The sequence below is a fragment of the Acanthopagrus latus genome, chromosome 20 (assembly GCF_904848185.1).
Source record: "Acanthopagrus latus isolate v.2019 chromosome 20, fAcaLat1.1, whole genome shotgun sequence".
Lineage (NCBI taxonomy): Eukaryota > Metazoa > Chordata > Actinopteri > Spariformes > Sparidae > Acanthopagrus > Acanthopagrus latus.
In genome coordinates, this window is record NC_051058.1 from 10,077,195 (window position 1) to 10,104,039 (window position 26,845).

Here is a 26,845-nt window from a genome sequence, read left to right on the forward strand (position 1 = left end):
GACCCAAAGTTTGAGATCCAGGGACCAAATCACACCCCTCTGGCACTGGGAGTTGTTTATTTCACCCTTTTGTTCTCCGGTGCTTCCTCTCTCTTCCTTATCTCTTTACCTCCATCTCTTCCTCATTAACCGAGTTCGGTTGCCGATGCAATCTGAAGGTGCGGAGGTGTCGGTTTGTCTGACTCAACTTCTTTTTTTCCTCCCAAAATCCCACAGTTGGCAGTCTAACTTTCTGGAGCGCTGCTGTGAATCAGCTTTTGAAGTTAAAGTTTAATACACTATAAAATCATCAGGAAGTTTCATAACTTACTTAAATAAAAACAGCCACAAAACAACCCAACTCAAGTCTTCTTATAAACTCATCTTGAGCTTAACAGAGCTTTCAGAGTGTTTGTCTAAGAAAGACCATGAATTGCAGTTAAAAGTTCTGAAAAATGACAATAGGCAAACCTTGAGTCAATTTTTTTCGGTCAAATACTGCTTCTACTACTAAACTACTAAAGAAAACCTGTATCTGCTGTACCTCTTCATCACACGGACAAAAAAGAAACATAACAATTGAAACAATCAACATAAAACTGAGAAAAAGACCTATAAAGTTAATCTGTTACCAGTTTGGAAATCTAACATCAAGGTAGGAAAACTCTACTCTAGTTTTTTGATAACTAAATTGAATGTGTTCATTCAATTCACAGATTCGATCCCTGAACTGTACTCTTTAGGCCTTTGGGGTTTTCCATGGAATAGAAGAAGTTGCTGCTTGTGTGCTTTGACCAAACATCAAACATCAGCAAAATGGATGATGGACAGAGTCACTCTTGGCTCTGCACCAAGGCCCTCTACTCACTGGCAGCATATAAAATCATATTTACTCCGCATAAATATGTGCAGTGTGCTTTAAAGCATCAGTGAGTTATAAAACAGAGAACCTGGGAATGATAGTGGAACACTGTCTACTATCAGTTATTCACAGACTGGATCGGCTTTTATTAGCATGAGTACAAACAATCATCAGGCTAAATTAGGACCAACGGTACAGCGAGTCTTAAGGTCGAAAGTTGACAATGTTAATCAACCACTGAAGGATTAAACATAACATGTGGCTTTGCATGGTGCTTTGAAGTAATGACAGCACCAACTGGCTCACAACAAAGAGATTCATATTTCCCAACAAGCCTCAAATGACACCAGGCCAAACGTCTCCTCTTGACTGAAGACACCAATAAGCACCAATAACAGCGGCTGGCCAGTTTATTATGGTTAACAGGTAATGTTCTGTTAACAGGCTCCTGGACACAAGAGGGAGAACATCTTCCTGCATAATTTTCTCCCTCAGAGGTTGGAGAATCAATCTGCCTGCTCTTGTGGTGCTCAGTGACACAGCGAAACCTCTCAGGGTTTCCTGTTCAGTAACTCAAGTGCATATACAGGAATATCTTTAACCTTAATTTGTCCAGGGACGTCGGCGGACGAGGCATTCACAAAAATATTCTCTCCTTCCAGCTTCTGAAATGTCTGTTTTTTTTTTTGTTTTTTTACCACACATTACTGTAAAGTGGAGATCTTTTGGTTTAGGACCTTTGGTTGAGTGTAATAAGACGTGAGAAGAGCTCAGAGAGGGTGTGATAAACAATGAAATTAATAATCGTCAGATTAAGTAATACTGGAAATAATTATTACTTACAATTATAATTGGCACTAAGTGAATCTTAATTGAATTATGAAAAGTAAAAGCACTCATTATGGATAATGGCCCATTATAAGTTAGTGTTAAATTAGAGGTAATAATGATTAGCCCATTATCATGAATTAATATGTAATCAGTACTTTAATACTGTAGCTGGTTGCATTGGAGCCAAGTTTCACTTCTTCTACTTATGGGCTATTTAATCTATGACACTGCATCACACAGCATCTCATATTCTGATCACATGTTTTCATGTTAATTTGAACCTCAAAAGTACCTAATAACTATAGCAATTACAAAGTGACAGTGAGGCAGTGGAGTAGAAGTATAGAGTAACATGAAGTATGTATCTCAGCACAGTAAACGCACTCGAAACGGTTTCTAAAGAATCATCAGGCACGTTGCCAGAGGTGAGATGAGGCGTCTGTCCTCATGAATTTGTATTCTTTTTTTATTGCATTTTTATTACCATTGGTATCTTTTACTTGTTGTCTGTTTGGTATATTAACATATGTATTTTATTGCATTTTTATTATATTTTTTATTACACTATGCATATATTTATTTTCTTATAAAAGCCCATCTGGGGGCGAGCGTTAAAATGCCATGATATGAGGCATTAGCCGGCTCAGTGAATAGTCTTTGCATACTTCTCTGTCCCCATTTGATATAAACAAACATAAATAAATAAACAAACCAAAACAAATCCAATTAAGAGATTTTTAAACTAGATTTACAGCCACTGCAGTTGTATGCCTTCGTATACCAGTTAAGTTGCAGCTGGCATCTCACCTCTATCAGGACTCACATAAAGTATGTAGAGAAGACTTTGAATAGGAATTGAATAAAAGCAATACGTGAAGTTCTTGGCAAGATCGAAGATATTGACACATATGATTGCAGTAAAAGAACATGCTGTATATTCACCCTCAAAACATTCCTGAGATATTGCCTTCACAAGAATGGGACGAACAGATGCGCAACCCAAGAGATATTGCCTTCGGCCAGGGCTAACAGATTATTTTTCTACAGCTGCAAACAGAAAAGAGGGCACGGACCACAGGACGCACACCAACACTTTTAATTCCTCTAAATGAGGTCTTTAACACGCGTTTCCTTCATGCTGGATTACAACATTTTCTTTACAGCCAAATGTGAGGCCAGCACCAGCTTCTGGTTTTCCAACAGAATTTGTTGATATCTCAGCAAAAAAAAAAATCTGATGACTCAAAGTGAAAGCTTTGCCCCAAGTCTTTGTTTTGTCACATTGAAGAATTGCAGAACCAACTCTGACAGGCAGCAAGCACAAAAAAAACAAACAAAAAAAACACCAAACCTCATCCACACGCTGATATCTGGGTTGAGCGGGGACACGGTGAGACAGCAGAATCGGTCTTGATGTTGTGAGAGGCTGCTGGAGGATTTGGTTCGTCTCAATTGTAAGGTGTTAAGGGAGGTAGACACCCCGAGGCTCACAAAGCGCTACGAGGAAAAACATGGTGTTCTGGCACCTGTTGATGTCCTGGAGCGCATGAAGGAGCTGAAGGAGCCGATGGCCCGAGGGAAGGAGCCCCGGAAGAGAATGAAGGGGGGAAAAGACAGAGGACGGGGGAAACAAAAGTCCCTGCTTCTTTTCTTTAATGTGGAAGTTGGATGGAAATATTGAATATAACTCAACATTTATATTGACCCACTCAATGCACTCTGCAATTCTGACTGTTCGTATTTGGAAAGATGAAATTCAACTGGAGCTCCTCAGTTGCTGTTGGTGAGGCAGAGCAGAGCCATGAAGGAATACTGAGTGGATGCAAAGTGAGCAAGGACAAGCACCAGCGTCTGAACAGCACTGTCAGAAAATAATTACTCAATTGTTCCTTTTGTCAGCACACATCCAAGGACAGAATGTGCAATGTCATGCTTTATTTTCAGAGGGTGCACTACAGTCAGGACCAGAGTTAATATCAGGTCATGTCCAAGGTTTACAGATGAGCATATAGCACTATGTGACCTACCGAGATTGAATCCTTGCACTTTATGAAACTAATTTGTCTTTTTTTTAAAACTGCAGCACTCAATATGTTCAAGATAACAACTGCAGAGATGCGATTGTGCATGTGACATATGCATATTTGTAAGTAACAGTTCTAAACTGCAGTAATTGAGGAATCTTCAAAAAGAACAAACCCCTTTCTTTTGGCGCTGAAAGCAAGACCCGCGGTGCAGACATTTGTGTAGTGTGTTAAGTCACACACATAAAAGTGCACTACCTGCAGCGAGTTGCTCCATAAATGCAACGCAGCGAGTGCAAGCTATAACCTGAAAGCCCCGCTGCCGCACAAAAATAACAAGCAACATGCCTATAAGAGCTGATAGCAACAGCCGACATGATTGAACTCATGAGCGAGAATAAAACTGCATGAATATAAACATGAGACAGCCACGGGCAACAAAATGGGGAAGGAGGAGGAGAAAAAACAAAATCAAGACTTTCACTGAGTAATCGAATGCACCGGGCATTTCTACGGGTGAGTTTGCTGAACCACGGGCGATCCTAAGCTTACAGAGGCCGAGGGAATACTGGGAAAATGCAATGTGTGAGGCAGTGTGTTGCCTGCACACAAACTCAGACACAAATAGTAGGAAGATCAGTAAAAGGTCAGGAGAAAGGATCCTATATTTCACATACATCTGTTTGTTAGATCTACATGCTTTTCAATTTAGTTTGCAGTGTGCACTTTAAAGCCACTTCAAACCAAAATGACACATGCAAACATAAAAATGAGTCTATAAAATCTTAGTTACAGTACATCTACATTGCAGCATCTGTTAAAAACAACCACAGTAACATTATGACTTTACTACAGCCATGCTAGCGACTCAGTGAGATAAATGCTAACATCAGCATGCTAACTTATCAGCAATGATAATGCTAACGTGACATTTAGCAGATATAATGTTCGTTATGTTAAACATTTTCTACGTTTAGCATGATAGCATGCTAACGTGCTAATAACAAGTGAGATTATTCATTATTAGATATTAAACTCAAGCTGCCAGTGTAACATCACGACATTCTGGATTAAACCCTAAAGGAAGCTGGTGTTGATATGATGATATTAGAAGATAACCAGCTTATTTTGGGGGCATAGTCATCAAACCTTTAGATTTGACTGGTGATTCTATTAAAGTGAAGTTATGGCTCTTGGCCCATTCAGGGCTGCAGATATTCTGCACTTTCTGAAGACGCCTGCTGTTCCTCCTGGCTGATGGCCTTCGTCTGACGTCTCACCTTCAGGCAGCAGCACCGTCTCTTTACACCAGACTGAGAGAACTTGCCTCTTGTCATAAACCCTGAGAGTGTCACCAACACCTACTGGCTCCTCCAAAACACAGAAGAATTACACACATTCACAACTCCAGGTTCATTTTCCAACCTGCTTTCTAAATGTTGTGCCAGCGCTGCTCCAATTTAAACCCCCACCAACCATCCATCAAGAGACAGTGAAACTATTTTCAAAAAAAGCTGTTCATCATCTTGCGAGCACGAGACAGCTCAGCTCGTCCACACTGTTCAGTTTGACGAATGAGGAAAAAGACTCAGCTGAAACTCAAAATCGACCAGATATAGTTTATGTTGTGCTAAACTGCGCTGCATATTAAAAGCAGTAAAATTCTAATTTAATTCCAGGTAGTTACACACAGCTTCACTGTGTACTACAGCAATTACATTTTTCATCTCCACAATGTAACTCAAGCAGAGAAGTTTCTAATGAATGCAGTTCGAGTCCGGGCTCTAGGGGCAGAAATATCACCATCTCCTCCTTGCTGCTTTCTCCTGCTTTCTAATTCAGGATGCAGCTTAAATCTCCAAACAGCATCTCAAACTGCACTTAGGCTAATTCCCTGGAGAGGTACCGTGCATTACTCTCCCACTTTTCCCATGCTCGCTTGCTTGCTCTCCCTCCCTCTGTCATCATGGCTAAAATAAATCAAAGTTACAATAATTCATGAGTGTTAAGAGTGTGTATGCATGCATGGATAGGGGATTGAGGCTCTCTCTTTTACAGCGAACAAGGAGTTTTGAGCAGCTTTAACTCCATTTTCTTACTGTATGAGCAGAAAGACGCCAGGAAAAGAAAAATAAATAATTTTTACTCGCATAGAATAGAAGGCCTAAAAATCACGTTACTGGAATTGAGTGAACATAACTCCCTATGAATCAGCCTATTGCTCTCGACAGTAATCAAATAATAGTTAGCATGAGATTTACGAGATTCAAGACAGGAATTGTTCCCAGTGAAGATGAAAGGGAGAAGAGGTTTACGCAGCTGTGATGACTTCTAAAAATACGCATTAACGGCAAAAAAAAAGGGAAAAAAAAACGAAAAAAAAAAAAAACTGCAGTGAGGAACCACATCCAGCAATCAGCGCGGATTTAAAATTTCCAATCTGCAAACTGGCTCGGAGGAGGATGAAAGTTAATGAGGTTTCATGTCAACAAAGACTCGAGTGCTGCAGCCAGACCTCTGGGCACAGTGAGTCACTCCGCTGCATTCAGTTTGGTAACTCTTCTTTTCAAAGGCCTGGGCCACCAGCCGGGTCGGATTTGTCAAAACCATCAAACTGGCTGACTCATAGATGTCAACTTCGGGACAAGATGCTAAACTAATTCAGTCTCACTGGAAGTGCAGTGGATGCTATTATGCAGCAAACGTGAAATGCAACATAAGAGCTTTAACCTGACAAATAATGAAGTTACCAACAAAACAAATAAAGCACTATAAAACTTTTTGTGTGATGCCTCTAAATGTTGAATCCCTTTTTAAGAGGCAAAACATTTAAAAAGCTAAAACAAACTGAAATTAATTATGTCTTGAGGCTCCCACTTTAGGAACCGCTGCTTTACATACTAATGCTACATTCTAGTATGATAAGACACTCACCAGCAAGCACTCCAGCCATGTAAAGGAGACTTATTCGTAAGATGCCGTGGACCATCTCCAGAGGAACGCCAATCATAAGCTGCAGCAAAGCATTGAACCCCAGCTGTTCCAAACTGCGGAGACAGCAAAGAAAGAAAACAAGATTCAATGACCACATGTAACATTTGGTCCTCCCCGCCACACTGCAACATCTGGAACAAGCGGAACAAATATCAATCAAACCAGTCCGGCGGAAATGAACATGCGACAGAGTGGAGGTTCGTACCCAACGTGCATGAACATGTAGCTGAAGAAGCGCCACACTTGCGCTCGGTGGCCAGGATGGTAGACCAGAGGGCTCTTCATGAAGTCAGGCTGATAGGTCTGCAGCATCCACTTGTTTAGCATGATGCCATAGCACATGAACACGATAATCTGCAACAGACACAAAAATCGACACGAAACTGTCAGTTCTTGCTGACATACCCATTGCAGGCTCCCTCTGCAAGACTGCTGGTACAAAGGTGGGAAATGTGCTGCAAACAAAACCCATTGTGCTTAATGAGAGATGCGTGATATTTTCTTGTCTTTCTCTATTCCTCAGCTGATGCTTATTAGACTGGTGGAGACAATTAGTGCTGCAGAAACCCCCCCACCCACCCACCCCCGCCACATCTGGTTCAATTCCATTAATTTCTTTTCATAGAATAATGACTCATTGTCTCTGTGAATTAAAATGAATGTGAACCGTTATTATCACATCCTCATTGTCATTACAGACCATTCAGTGCCATTCGGAGGCATTATGAGAGCACTTGGCTTTCTTTACTCAGAATTATGATGATTTCAGGAGGAAAAGGTTGAAGTTTCGTTAAGAAGCTGGAGGTTATTTTCGCCACTTAATCCCCAACCATTCAACAGTGGTCTGTGAGGGCGTTTTTGCGTTAGTGGCTTCCTTTATTTCTTTTCTTTTTTTTCTTTTTCAAATGAACATAATAGGTCATTTAATGCCATTGTGGAGGCCAGGGTGCTCACTGACCTGGTTTCCCACTCCCAAAATCGGGGTCTGAAAATGGAGGCTGTCTGAGGGGTTTCAAGCTCGGAGGAATGGCATTAAATGCACCCACTAAGCTCCTCGCTCCCAAATGGGTTACCAGCTCGTATCGAGCTCACAGTAAAAGTGTGTGATCAAAGGCACAAAGTCTTTTCAGTGGGTATGAAGCGAACAACTGAGCCAACAGAACAGCCTTAAGTCAGTGCTGTGGGTTAGTAGCACATGCTGAAGTTAAATATAGTGGGCCCAAAATCACCTACTAAATCTTACCTGCACGATAGTAATGATGGCTATGAAGACCGGTGGGGGACAGAGGCGGTTCTGGTGGAAGTACCAGCGCCTGTCCGTCTCGCAGGGCAGGATCTCGTAGGCCACATAGCGAATGAAGCGCTTGTACAGGCCCAGCCCCGTCTCATCCAGCAGGATCTCCCTCTGCAGTGTGCGGCGGCCATTGGCAATGGCCCGTCGGAAACTGCTGGAGCGCTTACTGCTCATCTGAGGGAAAGGTTAAAACACGTGAATATATCACTCTCAACAGTTCAGAACAATATCTTGGAGGCAAGGCAAGGATTTTGAAGAAAACTAAGAATAATCATTTTCTAAAATTAGACTCACAGGAGCTGAAACAAATCTGTTTACTTTTTCTTTGTGGAGTTGCCATAATTATAGCGAGACGGTAGCTCATACTTTTTATTTTGGTTATCTACAAGAAGGATTTCAATCTATAATGATCAAAAAACATACTACTTTTGCTCAAACTGTCCGCTCCTCTGTTCACCCTCTGTCTGAGAGCTCTGTTTTATCGCCCATGGCAAAAAATGCAGGCTCTGGTCTGATTGGTCAGCGCTTACAGGTCTGAGCAGGGCATGTTTATGTATCATAGTATTTATTTAGCACCTTTACTGCTTTTATAATAATAAAAAAACAGACATGGGAGTCTCACGTTGTGCACTGTGGGATCTGTGGGAAGACGCATATTGGCTTTCTTGCTGAGAGTAACAGGAGCCTGCACACAAAATTTGAAACTAGAGCCAGCAACTGATTAGCATAGCTTAGCATGAAGACTAGATACAGGGAGAAACCACTAACCATCCAAAGCCAATAAATCTTTTGATGTGCTTTTGTCATCTTTGACGGACTACGCTCAGCCAAGTTTGCTGAACCAGCCGTTAGCTGTAGCCTTATATTTATTGGACATTTATATGACAATGGTAGAAATTGTCTCATATATCTCTCGGCCAGAGAACAAATAAGCACATTTCCCAAAATGTCGAACAGCAAACAGCTTTGCATTCATTTGTTGTGTACGTGTTTGCTGCTTGATGGCTTGATGTCATTTTTGCAATAAACTCGAGCTGTTTTTATGAGCACTGTTGTCAGCAGCTGGAGGACACCTCGGATCTCATCATTGCCTGCTGCTGAATTCTTAATTTTCGCAATTAAATCCATAACTTTATTCATGCTAAGTGGATCAAACATCAGTAAAGGAGGATAGCTTCTTTTCATATAATCTGTGGGAAGCTCATCAGTGTGACTAATCATTCTAGACGGGGAGCCAACACTGATAAAGCACTGATTTCAAGGGTTAGCATGACGGTTTATGTAGGCCCAGGTTATACTTATCTTTTCTTAAGCTTCTCTTTTGGGTATTGCTGCATTCAGTGGTTAACTCCTGTCTGTATTTTTGACTTTATTTCTAACTTTCATTTTGTGTGACTTCAAGGTTTTCAAACCCTTTTTTGGGGGGGAAGTGTTGACTAATGGAAATCACGTATTCTGAGCAAAATGAGGCTAAAAAGACAGAGAACAGATTCTCTCACAAAATGATTAATCAGCATCTTGCATGTGCTCAAATCTTCTTTTGTTCAACAAACACACTGACAGTCTTTTCAGTCCCATCTGTGTGACGCAGAGATAAAGAATAGATGCTGGTAATGAAAGCATTATGCAGCTGTTTGGTGAAAATACTGTCTATATGGCAGATTTTACACCAACTAACGAGAAATTAGGAGGTGAACGGCACTTACTGCTTAGTAAATCTGCAATGAGTGTTTTTATTGAACTATTTTGTATCATGTATAAACAAGTGGCGATAACTTTTGTGACACAAGAGAGAGTTGACAGAGCTCCAGACGAACACTCGTGGCTGATAAGAAACTTAAATAATGTATAAGTGGTTTTTGTTTTAGACGGAATGCAAGCGTGACTGCTAGCAGGCTTGATTGCAGCGCAGACAACATAACAAATGGGCTGCTGAAGTGATTTTGCCCTAGAAAAGCAAATCTTTGTTAAGATGAACTATTCTACCAAAAGAGAGAGAGTGTGCATGCAAAGATGTGTGTATGTGTGTGTGTGTGTGTGTGTGTGTGTGTGTGTGTGTATATTCATGTTATCACAGACTCCAGGTTTGCTTAGTGAGCAGGAGCTCTGCAGCAGCCTGCAGGCCAGCAGGAGCGGCTCCTGATAAGTTCTTTAATAGAGGCTTATGATGAAAACTATCCTAATGCCGCTATTTTGACAGCCGAGGCAGAGAACCGTCAGGATAACAACGCAGAGAGTTCTTTTTCCGCCACAGTAGCCCGTGAAAAAAAACTGTCTGACCGGCTACCCACAGAGGGGATCCTTTCGGCATTTCCTTAGAGGCGACAAGCGTGTATGCTGTTACAGGTAAAGATTTAATTCATGGCAATGCCAGATGCCTTCTGTCGCTGGTGGAGCTAAAACAATACAGCTCCTTTGAGGACGACTTGCTGACTTAGCAATTCTCTCCAAATCCTGTGCTACGATGTGATGTGGCCCTTCATGAGAATTAGCTTCTAGGGCATGTGGGCAGCAGCTGCTCCCACTAACTGTATAAATCAGTGGACCTTATGAGTATAATTTTCATCATGGCAACGTCAGACAACATGGCAGCTTCATATTAAGTGTATTAAATCGTCAGGAGGGGGCCTGTTGGAAGTACAACTCCCCAGTCAAGTACAACATCCGTAATTCATTAGCCAGGTCCTGCTGCTTGTAGGCTCGTTATATGTAGACACAGCAGGGGCATGGTGGAAGAAACTGTGGGTCAATAGCAATGAAAGCTAATGAGTTAAATATACTGGAGGACAAAGACTGTAAATAAATGAGCAAATAATGAAGAAGGAATGAACAGATCGCTTCACAAATGGAGCAGCTGTCTATTTTTCCTTTCAAGAAATCACTCAGAAAAACTTGGAAAAAAAAGGAGACATGCTGATCCCTTCTGGAAGTTAGCAGAGCAAAATGTGGTAACTACCCTAACTGTGGGTAATTATGACACTGGTGGTTGTACAGTGAGGGTGCAAGAGCCTGTTGCTCGATGATAACCAGAACGGTGTCAAGCTCGGGCTGCTGGCTCTCCTGCAGATGGGAGGGAGGCATATTTAGTATGGAAATCAGGCCTGGAAAATGCAATTATGCTATACTTGAGGCAGGGAGTGAAAGCAGAAGAAGAGGAGTAGAGGGACATTAGCAGGCAGAGAGGGGGGAAATTAAAGAGGGAAGAGGAGATGCCTGCCTGGGTGAGCTCGATTCACAGATTCCGGAGACCACCAGCGGACGGTGAAGGTGAGACGTCTCCTTTGCTAAATATCCTCTTAGTGTCGATTTCACGTTGAGAAAGAAGAGAGATGGAGCAGAGAGGGTAGAGAATATAAATATAATGTGTTTTCTCCCTCTGCTGGCTTTCTTTTCTAAATAAAGTCTCTGTGTCTGACTTTATTTCAATCCGTCTTGGGCTCGGTGACAAAACACCTACCGCCTTTCCACTTTCCACCGTTTTTCCTCTCTTCCATTCATACTGCCTCTGCGAGAATTTGTTCCCACGAGACGCGGCTAAGCACAGCTGTCAGTCCGCTTCCCCTTCCCTGACATGCAAGGCCGGCACCTCTAAAGCGAGCATTAGCAGTCTTTTGAAGTGACGACAGGAGAGCGACGCCGAACGACACAATAAGGTGCGTGTGAGTTGCCAAAAACATGAGATTCAAGTGGAGCGAATAATAATGCGATATCACAACAACACATTGGAGGCATGAAGGGGGTGGGTTGGGGGGGGGGGGCTCTGACTTGGGCATCAGTAACAACGGAGCTTCCCTGACGAAGCAACATCTGCCAGGGAATAATTGATGCTGAGGCTAAGAGCACAAAGATAAAGATAGTATCCCCTTTAGGGATGGCTGAACAGGCCAGACTGACAGCAGTGTGTGTTTGTGTCAAACAGCAAGAGTCCATCCTCCTGCTCTTGGTAGCTGTGTGTTGCCTACTGTACATGCTGCTCTCAACTCCAGTCAATTGTCCTTGATGGATTAATTAGCTACACCACATGGTCAATACCTCACAGCTCAATAGTCATTAGTAATAATTAAAAAAAAAAGTGGTTGAAAGGCCATTCAGGCGTCAGTACTGCAGATACAGAAGAAATCCATACATATATATCCACAGAGTTTATAGCGGTGACTACCGTTCACTAACTTTCGTTATCACGCGGGGTAAATCATTTAAAGTTGCAAGTTAAGGCTGTGCCAAATACGCAAGCTTCCAAAGTGATTCACCATCACCAGCAGAGTCACTACCCCCATTTACTATCTCATTTGTGAATCATTCAGAAGCCCAAAAGTCTGCTGCTCCCGTGCCCCCCCACCCTTCTCTCACGCACACGCTCTCGCAGCAGAATCAAAATCACTGCAGATCTCAGCCCCTGCTGATTCTACCTTGACCCAGATACTCAGATTCTTTCTCGCCCCAAATCCTTTTCAAATGAGAGTCCACCTGTTATTTCTTTTCCCCTCAGCAGTTTGCAGCTTTCCCCTTCATGCTTTAATCATTGCGGTGCTAAAACTCTGGAGGAATAAAAAAAAAAAAAGAGAGAGACAAATAAGAGAACAAACATTCACTCTAGGACACTTAAGCAAAGTGCTGCACTTTTAGCCTGTAACCCGTCTGAATCAGAAAGCCTTGACTGGAGTTTGGTGTGGGATGTGATGTTGATAGGAAGCATCTGTGTCCCTGGAGACAGATGCACTGTGGGCACTTAATGTGACTTGAAAACTTTAAAATACTCTATATCAGCTACTTGCAGAGTGTCTCCCGAAGTTTGTTTCTGCTCTCTGTAAGTGCTCTCTTTCTTCCAGTGCTGCCTCCAATGTGACAAAAGACTCATATGGCTACAGCGGAACATTTGAATTGTTACATAAGAGTTTCTCTGACTGCTCCTCCTGAGGGGACGGGAAATGTAAGTGCAACTTTTGGGCACAAGGGTAAAAAAAAAAAACAAAAAAAAAAACAAAAAAAAAAAATATGTAAAAATGAGGCACAAAGCAACAAGTCGTCCTCCAGTTCAGCAAAAATCATTCAACCTCAACAAAGAAAATCCCCTGCCACAATCTCTAAAAAACATGGCAGCCATTTTGGATCGCCGTCAAACATTAGCCAAATTAGCAACTGAATGAAAACAATGACACACTTCTTCAGTTACACAGCAGGTACATGATAGCATCAGATGGGTTTCTTTAAAGAAATCAATACGTGCAATTACACACGTGGGAACGCATCCGACTTCAGATTGGCCTGGTTATCCCTTCAATTCATAAAAAGATGCTCGTCTGCCACAGAACTGTACCCCTCAAAGCCCGACCCTGCGTGAACCTCGGTTCCTCCTGCATTGACAAAATGTCTGTGTTTAATGGTGTGGAAACGTCACCACATCTAAAATGTGCGCTGTATGTCGATTAGCAGTCAGATACACATCTTGACTCTTTGAGAGTGTATTTGTATGAGTGTGAGCGTGCGTGTGTGCGCGAGCTCCCCAAGAGAGGTTTTAGCGGAGCGTTACTTATTCACCCCTCTGGCTGAACTGATGGAACTCTGTGGCTAAGATCGCCCTGCATGAAAGATGGGTTGAACACGAACGAGAGACAGAGACAGTCTTGTACTTGCGCGCACACACACACACACACACACGCACACACACTCAGACACCAGAGAAGCTGTTGCCTGTCGGTGCAATTCAAACATTTACACCCACTGAGGTTGAGAGAAGCGGCATGGATTCACGGCTGCGCTGAGCGAATGTAGAACAACAAATCAGAAAGATGTTGCACACACCCGCTAGAGACACAACTGAGAGAAATCGCGGCAGCTTGTGGGATGAAAGCGTCGGAAAGGCATGGCTTAAGCACACACTCACAGATGCACACACACATTCCTTGCCACGTTCATTTGAATATGGTGCAGGGGAGTCGAGGCCAGACATCAAATCGATGGAGCGGCCAGAATTTAGGCAATGGCGATGATATAATGGCAGCGCTGAACTTTGCAAATCAAAACACGACTGTCATCTGTCACACATTATGGAGAGCTGCTTATAAATCTGCCTGAGATACAGAGAGGTAAATGGAGATAGACGGCGGCCGAGGAAGAGAAGGGTTGGATGAAAGGCAAGGAACACAGCCTCGTGAGAGCAATGCCAGGAACTGAAGATAAACAGGAAACTAGAATGTACAAGTGAAAATTGTAAAAGTCAGAGAGCAGCAAAGAGGAGGAGGAGGTGGAGGAGAGAAAGAAGGCCAGAGGTATTTCATCTCATGACCTGGTTGAAAATGTCATACTCTGTGTGGCACTATCCTAGCAGCTGCCTGTAGCTCATCCCTCGACATCACGTGCTGCGTGACGGGAGTCCAGGTTCACATTAACATTCGAATATCCTCTAAATTAGTCAGCAAATCTGTAGTGGCAGGGCTCATGTGTATGAATGAGAGTCTGTCTGTGTTTGAGACAGTGTGTGTCTATCAGGGAGAAGAGGAGTAGTGAGGCAGACTCACAGGAAGTGGGCGGCTGAATTAATTAATAATTAAATGCTTTAAAGCGCTCACATATGCTAATCGTATGCATGGGTATGGTCTGCGTGCCTTCACATGTGGGTATCAGACAAATCTATAAAATCAGACCTGGGGGTCGATATCTGTGTGAGGCTGGGCGTTCTCAAATTGCTTCAGATTACTGCCTGCTACCACCAATGCTGGGCTAATCGAAGGTAATTTGCATTTGGCTGATGGGCAGTTTCAAAAGTGTCTCCCTGATGCCGTCGGAGGTGAGGCCGGGTTTTTTTTTCCCCTCCTGCCTAACATATGCTCGCGAGGAGCGTCAAATGAAAGGGAAGGAAATCAGATCTGAGGGTTCAAGGAGGCAGGTTCAAAACAGGAGGGAAGGGGGGTAATATTACACAGCTCGAGGACGGGGGGCTGAAGATGAGGATGCGCTGAAATGAGATGGATCAAAAAAAAAAAAAAAACACTTCACAAGAATGGCGGAGGAAGAAGATAGCTGTGCACTTCCAGGAAAGAGAGCTGGTGAAATGGAGAGGCCGCACTGTGGGAGCAGCACCCTCTACGCTCATTCCTCTGTAGTAGCTCCAGAAATGGGACCTGCTCCAAAGAGAGTGGCCTTGTGAGGCTCTCATTACAAACCACGGGCAGCACAACACAAGGAGAGAGGAAGACATAAAAAAAATAAATAGACAGATAAATAAAGAGAGAAGGCTAGAGAGGGGGAACGAGCTTAACAGAAGTTAAAATATGCCAGGAATGGCTTTACGTCAAATTAATCTAAGTGCTTTATGCTTGTGCGGTGCTGGGAGGTGTAGGCAGGTGCTCGTCCAAGCACTCAGAGAGTATCAGCCTTTCACATATACAGCTGTACATGAATTTCTAATAGGGGCACATTTGTAAACACAAACAGGTGAAGAGGGCTACGAAAACGTGACAAAAATGGCCAGACAGTTCAGCTGAGAGGATATAAAAGTACACACTGTTCTCACTGTATTAGTTTTGTGTTTGTTCCACGATCTAATATATTAACTCTGCAGAATATAATTGTGTGTGCAAACAAATTTGTCGGTCGCTCCGAACGCTGTTGCTCTGTCAGCTTGGTGTGGGTGCTTTCTACTGCTCGCTGTTACGCGGCTTGTGAGGTTAAGTGTCTGGATTTACCGACACATTAACTGGAAAGATTGATCCGCCTTTTTGCAGGACAACGACCTGAATGCTCGAGTCAATTTTTGCCACTGCAGAGCTCGCCGGCTCTGTCTGAATCAATTCTGTAACCTTTCTGAAATCCGGCGAAAGCGGCTGGATGTGTGGAAATTTGTGCCTGTGCTGCAGGACATGAAAATGCCTCATGCAACTCCCCCTGCATCTATATATATCTATATATCTGTATCTCTATATCTATATCTCTATATGTGTACATATCTATATCTATATATATATCTATATATCTATACACCCGTGTGTGTGTGTGTGTGTGTGTGTGTGTGTGTGTGTGTGTGTGCGCGCATGTGTGCAGCTGGTTTCCACTCACCAGCTCGATGAGCTCCTGGTAGCACACCTGACCCTCTTCATTGCTCTGGACCAGGGCTAACAGCATGTCCAGTTTGGACGGATCCAGCTGCAGCTCATGGTGCTCCACCAAGCTGGTGAAGTTCTCCACTGCGATGAAACCGGTGTTGTCTGGGTCCAGCTGGAAAGAACAACAGCCAGCTCTCAGACCATTACGCTAAAAAAACAAAACAAAACACTGCATCGCTGATAACAGTCGTACTCAAGATGTTTCTGTTATGCATCGTGATTTTTTAATTAGCAGCGCTGCAGAGATGAAGTGTCAGTTTGCCCTGAGGGAGAATGCAGCAGTAATAGACAGCTGAGACGTATACACAGAGACACAATAGATACTCATAAAGACAAATGAGAGCTACAAGGCTGAAGGCATAAGCTCAGACAGTGACACTGGTATTAATTAAGCCGTGCCCGCCTCTATGATGCCTTTGAAAGAATAAGAGCTGCTTTCAAGAAAACGCCCCATTCAACCTTATTAAAGGCGCAAGTCTGTCAAAGTAAAACTGCAGGATGGTTGTTGTTGTAGGGAGCAGCCAGAGAAGACAGGCAGCGTGTCATTGTAATACGCAGTGACCAGCAGTTTCCCTGAGAAAAAAACAAAACCAAACAATCCCCTGGCATTAAAAGTGGTCGAGGTTTCAGCTCTTCTCTTCTGAGCGGATGCTTCATTTGACTGTGTGAGTCCGCCCTTGGTCACATTTGCAGCTCACACTCAGTGTGGCTTTTTTTATAATCACCACTCACTCATTGAGACCCGCAGCCCCACGGGTTATTACTGCTGATGTCTGTATGCCAGAGCTGCTCCTCGTAATTGATTTAAGCGGGACAGCGTCAGCACTGACTTAAAAATGGCTTGTAAAGTATAGGGTGTGTATCTATGCTTGGTTTTCTGTATTGTGGGTTGGGGGGTTGGGCAGCATCTTCTAAATTTTCCCCTCTTACCTCCCTCACTTAAATCCATTCACTCTGCAATAGAGTGTTAAGTCCTTATGCCAGCTCTCCTTAGTGCATCCGATAGTGTTCGTGAAAATGTGCCGTAGGACAAGCTAGAGCAGTAGAAAGCGACCACATGGGAAGAGCCCTAGCTGCTTCACATTTTACTGTTTCCTGAACGCTAACACAGCCTCATTAGGTTTCACATCGTAAACCAACAGCCTCAGGGGAGGAGTGAGCTTGCAGATGTTGCATCAGTGTGGAGTCAGCCATGCTGGATCATCGTTGCCCATGTCATGAGTCCAAGGGAAGAATCCCGTTTCGGCCGCCTTACTCCGGACCCGGCCTGCTCTGACACGGTTAGACGCGGCTTTTTCGCTGGCCGCACGAGGAGAGTGGCATTAAATGACACTGCACCGTGTCAGTCTCTGCTGCAGGAGGCTCAAAGCTTAACGCTCTGTTGCTCAACTAAGAAACAAGGAAGATCCATCAGGGAATCCATTTGGTGTGCATCACCTTCTGATCATGTTTTTTGCATGTCCTTCCCTCTACACCGTTCAAGGGTTGTTTTTTTTAATTTTTTTTACAAGCACTTTGTTGAACACGGGCATCCATTTAATCCCACTTCATTTGTTTTTTTTTCCCACTCCCCTAAAAACTTGTTTTATTCTACTGGGAGCGGCCACTGGAGGCAGGAAATAATGGGTTAGTTTTGATGATGCTTGACTCAGAATGAGTGTTTTCCCACTGCTGCCTGATGCAGTGAATGGATATTGTTCAACACGACACACACACACACACACACACACACACACACACACACACAGAGTTTAATCTCCCTGATCTCCCTTCTTGGTCATTCTCCCTTCATGCATCTCTTCTTGATCTTAAAACTCAGCTCCTGAGCCTGTCAAGTTAAAACAAATTTGTGAAGAAAAAAAGAGAACCAAGATGGGAAAGAAAACAGGCCCAGGTCTATTTTTAGATAATCCCCTTAACTGTATTTTTCATGGACGTTTGTTAAAACATGGCCCCGTACTCCCCTTGAGGCTCGCTGAGCAAAACAATGTAGATCTGGCCAGTGTTCATGATGTGTAGGGGATGACATGTGGGAGAATACAGGTGTGGGTGAGAAAAGGCAGCAGAGAGGCGTGAGGTGGAAATCGCAGAGGGAGGTGGGTGGTCTTGTTTGGCGAAATGAAAGAAATGAAAAATGACGAAGTTGGGGGAACAGTGGAAGGAGGAGAAGGTATGAAAAGAGAGCCGAGGAGAACAGGGACGGCCAGACAAGAAATGAAACAGAGACGCACGGAGAATAAAAAATGCCTCGCCGCTGTCTGTTATTCCATGCATCTGCCTAACCCAGCAGTCTGGCAGCGAGTCCGCTTCTTCTCTTTCCTATAAGAGGGCTGTGACACACTCCAGCGCTCCGCATTCACTTGCCACGGAGGGGAGATAGATCAGATTCTAATGTGCTCCTGGCTCATCTTGGGCTGACAGGGGGAACAGAGAGCCACACTGGGGACGTCTGATTACTGTCAGCCTCCATATGTCAGCACATCACTACGCATACAGCAGCAGCACAGACACAGAGGCGCACTGTATGTGGCTGCTCACATTTACGCAAAACCAAGTGTCGAGGCGGAGCTGTCACACCGCTCCGATACTACTCCCCCTCGCAGTCTGACCTTATTCGGGAAGAGCGTTACGCATGGGACACTGTCTGCCGAGGATACAAGGAGGTGGGGGATTGGTTCTTGTAGCCAATTAGAGGTTATCAATTAGCTAGATGAGGTACTCTGAGATGAATGAGAGTTGGCAAGAAGAGCCCGTTTTTTTTTGTTTTTTTTCCCCCCCCTTCCTCAGCCAGGCTGGTGACATGTGAGAGTAAGTGGGGAGAGATGGAGAGGAAAAAAAAAAGGTTGGAAGAAGGAGGGAAAAAAAGCAGTTATTGAAGCGATCCAACACTGGTGAGGGCGACACTCCGACAAGCTGCATTCGTTGCCATGGTTACCAGTCGCCCATGTAGAATCCCTTTCTTGCATCCCCCCCCCCCTCCCCAACATATTGCCGGATAAGAGGCAAAGGAAAGGCACAAAGGAGGGGAGAGGAAGAGACGACGAAAGGAGGGAAGGGTACAGAGTGGATGGGAAAACCAAATACAGATGGGTGGAAAGAATAAGGAGATCGCGAGACGAAGGCAGGGTTTAGATGTAAAGTGAGGCTGGGTGGGAGATTATGGCTGGAAGGTGGATGTGTTACGGCAGAGACAGCAGGCCAACTTGGCCAGCTCAAGAGCAAGTGGGAGGACGTGGACAAGACACGGGAGGAGAACGTACACACGAGTGCAAGGAGGAGGAAGAGGAGGGCAAGGAGGAGCGGAATGCTGACTGCAGGAGAATAATCTCGATGTTAACCCCCCAGGACCTCTATTACCTCCAGTGCAGCGACACCAACCAACGCCGGCGCACGCCTGACTTATCAGTCTGTTCCACCAGGGCTCAAGAGTGAACCCTCCAGCCCCGGAGCAAAAACCACGAAACTTGTATATGATGGAAGTACGTGCAGACGACTGAAACACTCAGTGACGAGACCGACTGTATGTAGCACTAACAGAGTTGTAGCTGAGGATGGGGAAATATGATATTTTGCATTAAAAGCACTCGGACTAAGTTGTTGGTGCTGAATTTCCTTCATCTGGATAACTGTTGATATCCTCACATGAAAATGCTGTGCAGCTCTGTAACACTCATATATTGATTTTCTGTTACGGATCTTTAATTGCCACAGAGGGGATTTCCACATCGTTCCAGTGCTACTAAACACTGGGAGACGAGATAAGATGGTTGGACATGAAATTCTGGAACTGTCCCACGCTTAATTTTGTTTAACTATTGTAAGTCTGTCAAAGCAAGAGCTTAATTTTTTCTTTGTCCTCTATATAAGTAAATTAATTTCATTTGGGTTTTGAACTACTGGTGGGATAAAATACGCAACATGAGGATGACACTGTGAGCTTCAGTAAACTAGGATTGATATTTTTCACTATTGTCTGACATTATAGACGGAATTCATCAAGACTTTAAGTAGCCCTAAATGTTTGCATCAGAATTTAGTTAGATGGTGCCAGAGGGCCTCAAGCTGAGTAGGGGCACCCACGTTTCTACCCACCTCTGTATTATTACCAACTGGTCAGATACATTGCCGTCTGTGCAAATTGGCTTCAAATTCACTTCCGAAACCAATTAAAACAGCACTGATATGGTTCCCAGTCACGGCGACCCAGTGCTTACCTGATGGCACAGAGCCAACACTACAAACCACTTTGGTGTCTGCGAACAAGCCCGTCAAGCTTGAACAGGGCTGCGTGTGTCTGCAGAGGGCAGTGGCATTTACAGGGCAGCGCATATTTGCATGGCACCAGATGAAAACCCTTTGAATTGTCTTTGCTGCCCTCAGGACTCACTGGCGTTCACCAACAACTGTGCCACTGACTCTGTAATTATCACAGTGCATGTCCTGTCCTGCTGTTACCATCATTACCCTCAAACTTTACCACTGTGGTACTACGATGTGCCAGCCCCTCGGAGCCAAAATACCCTCTCCTCGAGTGGAGGCGACTGAGGGGAGATATCCAAAGAAATTTCCTTGATGCAAACAAACATCTAAATACACTTCCTGGCATGTAAGCACAATCCAAACAGCCAGAGGCATTTTCAGATAGATCTCGATGCAAATCAGCCTCACATAATGAATAAAGCGGGACAGTGTATAAGAGTCTTATTCTCTCTGCTTGAAATAACTATGTCAGAGTTGTATTCAGAGGTCCTTATGGCAGAGTTATAAATAAGCCAGATAAGACCTGAATGACACATGGGGCAGCTATTCACCAGTTAATGATAGCGTATTTTAGTGGCTGAGTGCTAACGACCATCAAGTTGCCTTATCAGTGGCGCTGAAATAGAAAGACTCTCAGAGAAAGTGCGTCTGCTGGTGATATGGAGCATATGTGAGCCCCGCATAGGCCAGAAATAGCCTGAGCTCAGCATTGTAACCTCCTGCAGACAAAGACTAATAAACTCACTCATGTTGCCACTGTTGCTTTCTCCCTCTCTTCCCCTGCAGCACTTTCATGTGGTTCAGTGTGACAGGGCTGTAACGCCCCCCCCCGCCCCTTTACACCTGCAGTGCTCATATACACTGAACACGTCAAGTTTTCTTTCAGGGCAAAAACTCCAGGAAACTCCATAAACATTAAAGTTGATGGACTTCGTCATCTAATTTGGGTTTGGCTGCAGGCAATGTTTGGGCCAGTTGCCTGCCTACGGACAAATCCTTTCCTTTCATAAAAAAAAAACTATCACTAAGATGCCCTTTAGCAAAGCACTTGACCTCCAGGTGCTCTTGTGGATCTGCCTTAAATCCCCAGGGCAGGGCTGCAGGAAAACAAATGAGGCCCACTTTGCAAAACATTCTCCTGGATAAATTGAGACAAAGCGCCCAATATTTATGCAGGCAGGAGGCTCGCCGCTTGGAACAGTTCTCCTCATTCTAGTTTAATTAGTGACACCATTTCCAAACCAAATGCAGTCATACAGAGTCGAAAAGGTTGAGGAAGCCTGCCGTCAGCCTGTGTGAGTGATTTGGTCTAGACTTGCGCTTAATAGCACCACAGTCTGCTCAACTGTGGCCTTTCAAACTGTCTACATCAACATATTGGCACGAGCAGAGTGAAACCCCGCAATCAATAAAACCACCAGCCGTTTAAGGTGAGGAAATATCTGCTTCATCTCGAGCCCAAAGACCTGCTACATGGAAATAGATGTTGACACAGATGAGTCAGCCTCTTTGATAGCGCATTAGAATGTGTCTCTGAAAAAAAATATGTGTTGTGGAAGTATCACTGAGTAGCTGTTATCATCGCTGAAGAGCTTGTACAGCAAATGACTCAACAGCGTGTCCACAGAGCATCTCCTCACACAGCCCACACGGGCTTCCTCTGCTTGGTGGAAAAACCTTCACACACACACACATTCATAAAAAATGCAAGTGTGCACATGATCGCAGACACACACATACACACATGCTTCTCCCTGAGGCTCTTGATTCTGTTGATCAATGAGTTGCTGATGGGCCACCCGTGACCCCTAAACCCTGCAGCCAGATAATCAATTTCTCCCTCTTGGACAGAATGATTGCTCAATCTATCCGTCAATCAGCCCCAACCGCGAGAGACCGCTTCATCAACAAAAACACGAGACGCGCAAAAACCTGGAGTTAAACACAGGACGTGAAATAGAGATGGAAATGCTCACACACACACAATCACATGTTTTCGCTTGCGCCGTCCAAATATACACATGCTTTCTGGGCAGAATCTGCCATCAGCTCCATTTTGGCTTGTTAATTTTAGAGACGGTAGACCGAAGCTTCACTGGGTAGAGGTCTCTCAGAAACCAGATGTCGAGAGAGGCATTTTTCATTGGCCTACATATGGCCACCAACGCTGTGTTTTTCAGCAGCAGGGCTGCATAGGAAAACAAAAGTTTAAACCAAATAACAGCTTCTATTCTGGAAGGAAACCCACGACCTACACAGGAACTGGCTCGTTACTCGACTCTCGGAAATGAAAGCTGAATGATCTTCCTATCTTTGGTCCCCGAGATGATAAGAATGAGCACGTGAAAAAAAAGGGGGGGGAAAAAAAATCACACATTCAGGTACCGACACACAATTCCATGCACACACAGTGTGATTGCTGCAAACGCTAATGCAGCAGCTGTAATCAGCTATTTTCTTAAAGATTTTTCCTTCATTCCTCAAAAAAGAGAAAAGACCAATCGATCCATTCTCATATCCATTCATACATTATATCTAACCCTCCATTTATCTGCACACAGACAGACAGACACACACCCCCTCCCTCCCTCCCTCCCTCCTTTCCATAAACCATGACATGATGCCCCCCTCCTGCTGTGTCTCATGATCTGACCTCGCATTCTCGGGGCCCACATGGCTCCATGATGCTCGCATCCGTTGTTATTTCGTCTCACGTTCTCATTTCGAGCAAACAGCCCCTTGTTATCAATCCCACCATCAGCTCTCAGCCCCAGCCTCCACGTCTCAATCCCTGGATAGACGGCGAGGTGGCCAGGAGCCCGTAACCATAGAAACCTCTGCCGCTGCCTGCTCGCCCGCTTACCTGCTCTTGTATGAGCTGAAACAGGGAGCTTCTATCCATATACTGGCCAGGGAGGTGAGAGGAGCCGCCGAGGACAAGGGCATAGGGAGGAGCAAGAGAGGAGTGGTGGTGGTGGTGTTGGTAAGGATGGGATAAGGTGGAGGGGGATGTGGTTGAGGTAGCAGCTGGTGCCTAAATCGTAGCGTCAGGCCCCTTTCGTAGCTGCTGCGTCCCCCCCTTGGTGATGGAGAAAGCCCGGTGAGCTCGGCCCCTGGCTTTTTTCCTCACTGGAGTACGAGCCGGCGCTGTGTGGCTCTGCGTCGGTGCTGAGAGTGTGGACGGCGCTGCAAATGGGCCGTGACTCTGCTCTGTGCCAGTGCAGCGTGGCGCGGCGGTAAACCCAAGCTTCAGCAGACGACGGGCAGGCACGCAGGCGAGGCAGATCCAGCAGCTCTCATTCACTCTCCTCCTCCTCCTCCTCACTCTCCTCTATCCCATTGCACTGGCTGCTGCCTCGCTCGCTCTCTCTCTCTCTTCCCTCTTCTCATACACACACACTGCGCCGCCTGCATACCAATGAGGCAGGGGAGGGAGGTGGCCTCGCTCTTCCAATCGGCGAAGGCGAAGGAGTGGTCTTGGGTTGCGGCTCCTCTCCTCACTACAAGTAAGGCGTCTCAGGGAGGGAGCAGGGGATGGGCTCCACTGCGGCTTTGCGCTTACTACTAGCACAGACCCCCCCTTAAACACACACACACACATACACACACACACTGTCTGGGCTGCTACTGACAGGCGCATGCACACACACACACACACACACACACACACACAAACCCACACACTGTAAACAAGACTACTAATGCACAAGCATATTGTGAAATCCCATCCATGCGATTATTGTGTTCATTTTAGGCTGACAGAGGACAAAAGCAGATGAATGGGATGATGGAGAGCATAAAGCTACTATGATAGCAATAGCACTGGTGCCCCCAGAAGAAAAACCATAGCCTGCTCGGCAACCCTTTACATCGGCATTCTAATTATAAGCACTGGCACATTAGCACATTGTATGCACTGCTGCACAATTGAGCATACTCCCACCTCCTGACACACATGCACAAAAATAAAATTGAATTAAACTGTTTGGATGGCTCACTGATCCCCCAGTGAGCTCAAATGAATACCACTACAACAATAAGGCAAGACCAGAACCCTCAGCACAATAGTTCACTACAAGAAATGCCAGAACAAAAGCTCTTTTTATGCTAATCTGACGCATTCTGACGAGAGTGGCATGCAGGGAGCAGAGCGGGAGGGTCAGAACACGCGGGTGATGAAAAGGAACTTGTTACTGCTAGTGAGGGAGGCAGCCAGTCACTAAAACGCCCTTTTAAAAGGTGTTTTCTTTCTGCACAAATCCGCAGTGACCCCTCCTCTTCAGGACAATGGCGGTAAGGGGGAAACGTAAATCTTAACTCATAAGAAACAGACTTAAATGCCCCGGAGATGAATGCGGCTGAGGGCGTCATGTGGGGCCGCGACTTGGTGATGACTTCAGCGCACACGATGGTTGAAGTGGACGTGTTCTCTTGTCCTGTGAGATTTACCACCTTTGCCTCTGGCTTGGTGACAAACAGTGCCTCTGCCTGTTTAAGTACCATAATTGCACCAGATGTTTGGGCATTTCTCACAGGCGGGAAGGCTTATAAATCCTTCTCAACGTGAGAAAAATGTTTAAAATATCTGGACCTACTCATTACGGCCATGTATCTTCTTTATTGGCTCAGACTAAGGCTGCTGACTTCATGAAGCCACAGATAACTGCTGTTTTTGTCCTAATTGATTGGGCCTCGGCCACCTTGAACATGGCAGAGCTCCTAGTGTTTCCATTTGTCACCTTCCATTATCCCTACCTGACACACTCTTGTTAAAACGAAACCTTAATAATGGCCATCCAAGTCTGCGGGAACAACAGTACTCCCTTTCCTACGAGGAAGGACTGAAGTCACTTCATAGGGTTCTTTCTTTCTACAACTAATCAATGTTTGGAATTAATTTGTCTCCAATACTCTATGGTTGTGAGCATGAATGAGACAAATCTAATTATAAGGTCACTGCTGGAGGATTTTCAAACTGCAATAAGTAAGACAAATTGAAAGAACAGCCAAAATGAAACTCTGTGCCTCTGTAGCCTCAAAGGACTCTTATCAAACAACGACAGACAAGAACCATGAACTACAAGCAGAGTGCAATGAGGAGACAAAGCAAAAGCGTCTTGAGAAAAAGAAAGAGTTATTATGACAGTGTATGTGCACAGGCACGGCATACAAAAGCCAAATAAATGTCGCACTATTCAATCGTACAATATCAAATGCATAAAAGACTCGGATGAAGCGAAAATGGCACAGGGAGCAGGAAAACAGCAAGATGCCAACAAGGATCACAGCCCCACCGAGGGTCATGCCAGTATCATAGTTTGCATTACGCTGCCACCGAGTGACATTATCCAGGTGACTGACAGAGCAAGATGAGCCTCTGGTGAAATATGGTCCCTGGTGCCTGAAGCGTCCCCAAATGAATGGCCTCTCATGAGCCTGACTAAACCCTTCAGGATCTATTCAGCGTTGGTGGATGGATTCAGACGGCAGGGTGAAACCAGGCGGCCTGCTCCTCTTTAACAAGGCCTGAGAGCAGCAGACAAAACACTGGCTGGTCTAGACCCCGTGCGAGAGCAGGGGAGAGAATAACTAGGCCTTTCAGGGAGGCGGAAAGAAGCACTAATTAGACCGCCAGTCTGCACTCTACCTCAACAGCTTAATGACCTCGAGGTCCATAAGGCAGGTGTTTATTTATCGCTGTGTGGATAGTTAGCTATAAATGCATCCAGTGAGTCTTTAGTATGCTCAGGCTATGCCAGGATTTTAGCATGAGGGGTGTGTACATGCTGATTGTTAAGGCAGCCGCACAGTATGTGTCTGCACACTGCAGGGATTTGTCTCTGTGCACTTCAAGCTCCTCCAAGTTCACAGTCTGAAGATGAGTTGCACCGACGAGATGAAATTCAACTCGGTCTAGACTTCCAGATGTCAATCAAATGGGCCTCTGTGGTTTATTCAATTTAGATTGTTATTGCAGCGAGGCTGCAATATCACAATATCTTGGGGCAATAAAGTTGGTAGTTGTCATATTTCTGCAAGTCTTTTAAATTACAACCAGGCAACCCGCTAGAACCAGATCAAAGTTAAAACCTAGATCGTCTCATTTTCAGGCTAATTTGTGCAGTTTCCAGCTCTTCATCTTTAATGGATTCCTTTCTAAAGCAGATATTTTATTATTGCATATTATTGTTGTATTAACCTTACATAATAACATATAACAACAGGTTTGGCGTGTTTACCCAGCTAACATACTTTATACACTCTAAAGAAGGCTGTTGCTTCACCCCTGAGAACTAAGAGCGGCAGATATAAACAAGAACAGAGTTTTCTTTTGCAATCTTAATGTTTAAAATCGATTTCCCCTCGTGTTTCATTCCCCTATATAGAGCTACCTCTTGAGCTTGCTCGTTCAAAACATGCGGTTCAGAATCATGATTTGTACAGGTTGTCTAAAAATTGAAATGTTTAGTTGTATCTTTAATGAGCTGATTTTGGGTAC

The 26,845-nt window shown here is 44.5% G+C and overlaps 1 protein-coding gene across 3 annotated transcripts in view; it reads right to left on the reverse strand.

Moving 5' to 3' along the window:
• Nucleotides 1-26,845, reverse strand: part of rhbdl1 (rhomboid, veinlet-like 1 (Drosophila)) — a 53,735-nt gene that overhangs the window by 16,614 nt on the left and 10,276 nt on the right. Inside the window, exons 1-5 of one of the 3 annotated variants that reach the window (XM_037081695.1) lie at nt 23,210-23,695; nt 16,040-16,198; nt 7,934-8,158; nt 6,896-7,044; nt 6,631-6,743 (exon numbers count right to left, since the gene is read on the reverse strand). In XM_037081695.1, coding sequence (XP_036937590.1) covers nt 6,631-6,743; nt 6,896-7,044; nt 7,934-8,158; nt 16,040-16,198; nt 23,210-23,248 — 685 coding nt within the window. In that variant the 5' untranslated portion in view covers nt 23,249-23,695. Of the gene's footprint in view, nt 1-6,630; nt 6,744-6,895; nt 7,045-7,933; nt 8,159-16,039; nt 16,199-22,999; nt 23,175-23,209; nt 23,696-26,845 lie in introns of those variants that run through there. The other 2 variants (XM_037081696.1, XM_037081697.1) reach the window with 2 other exon arrangements.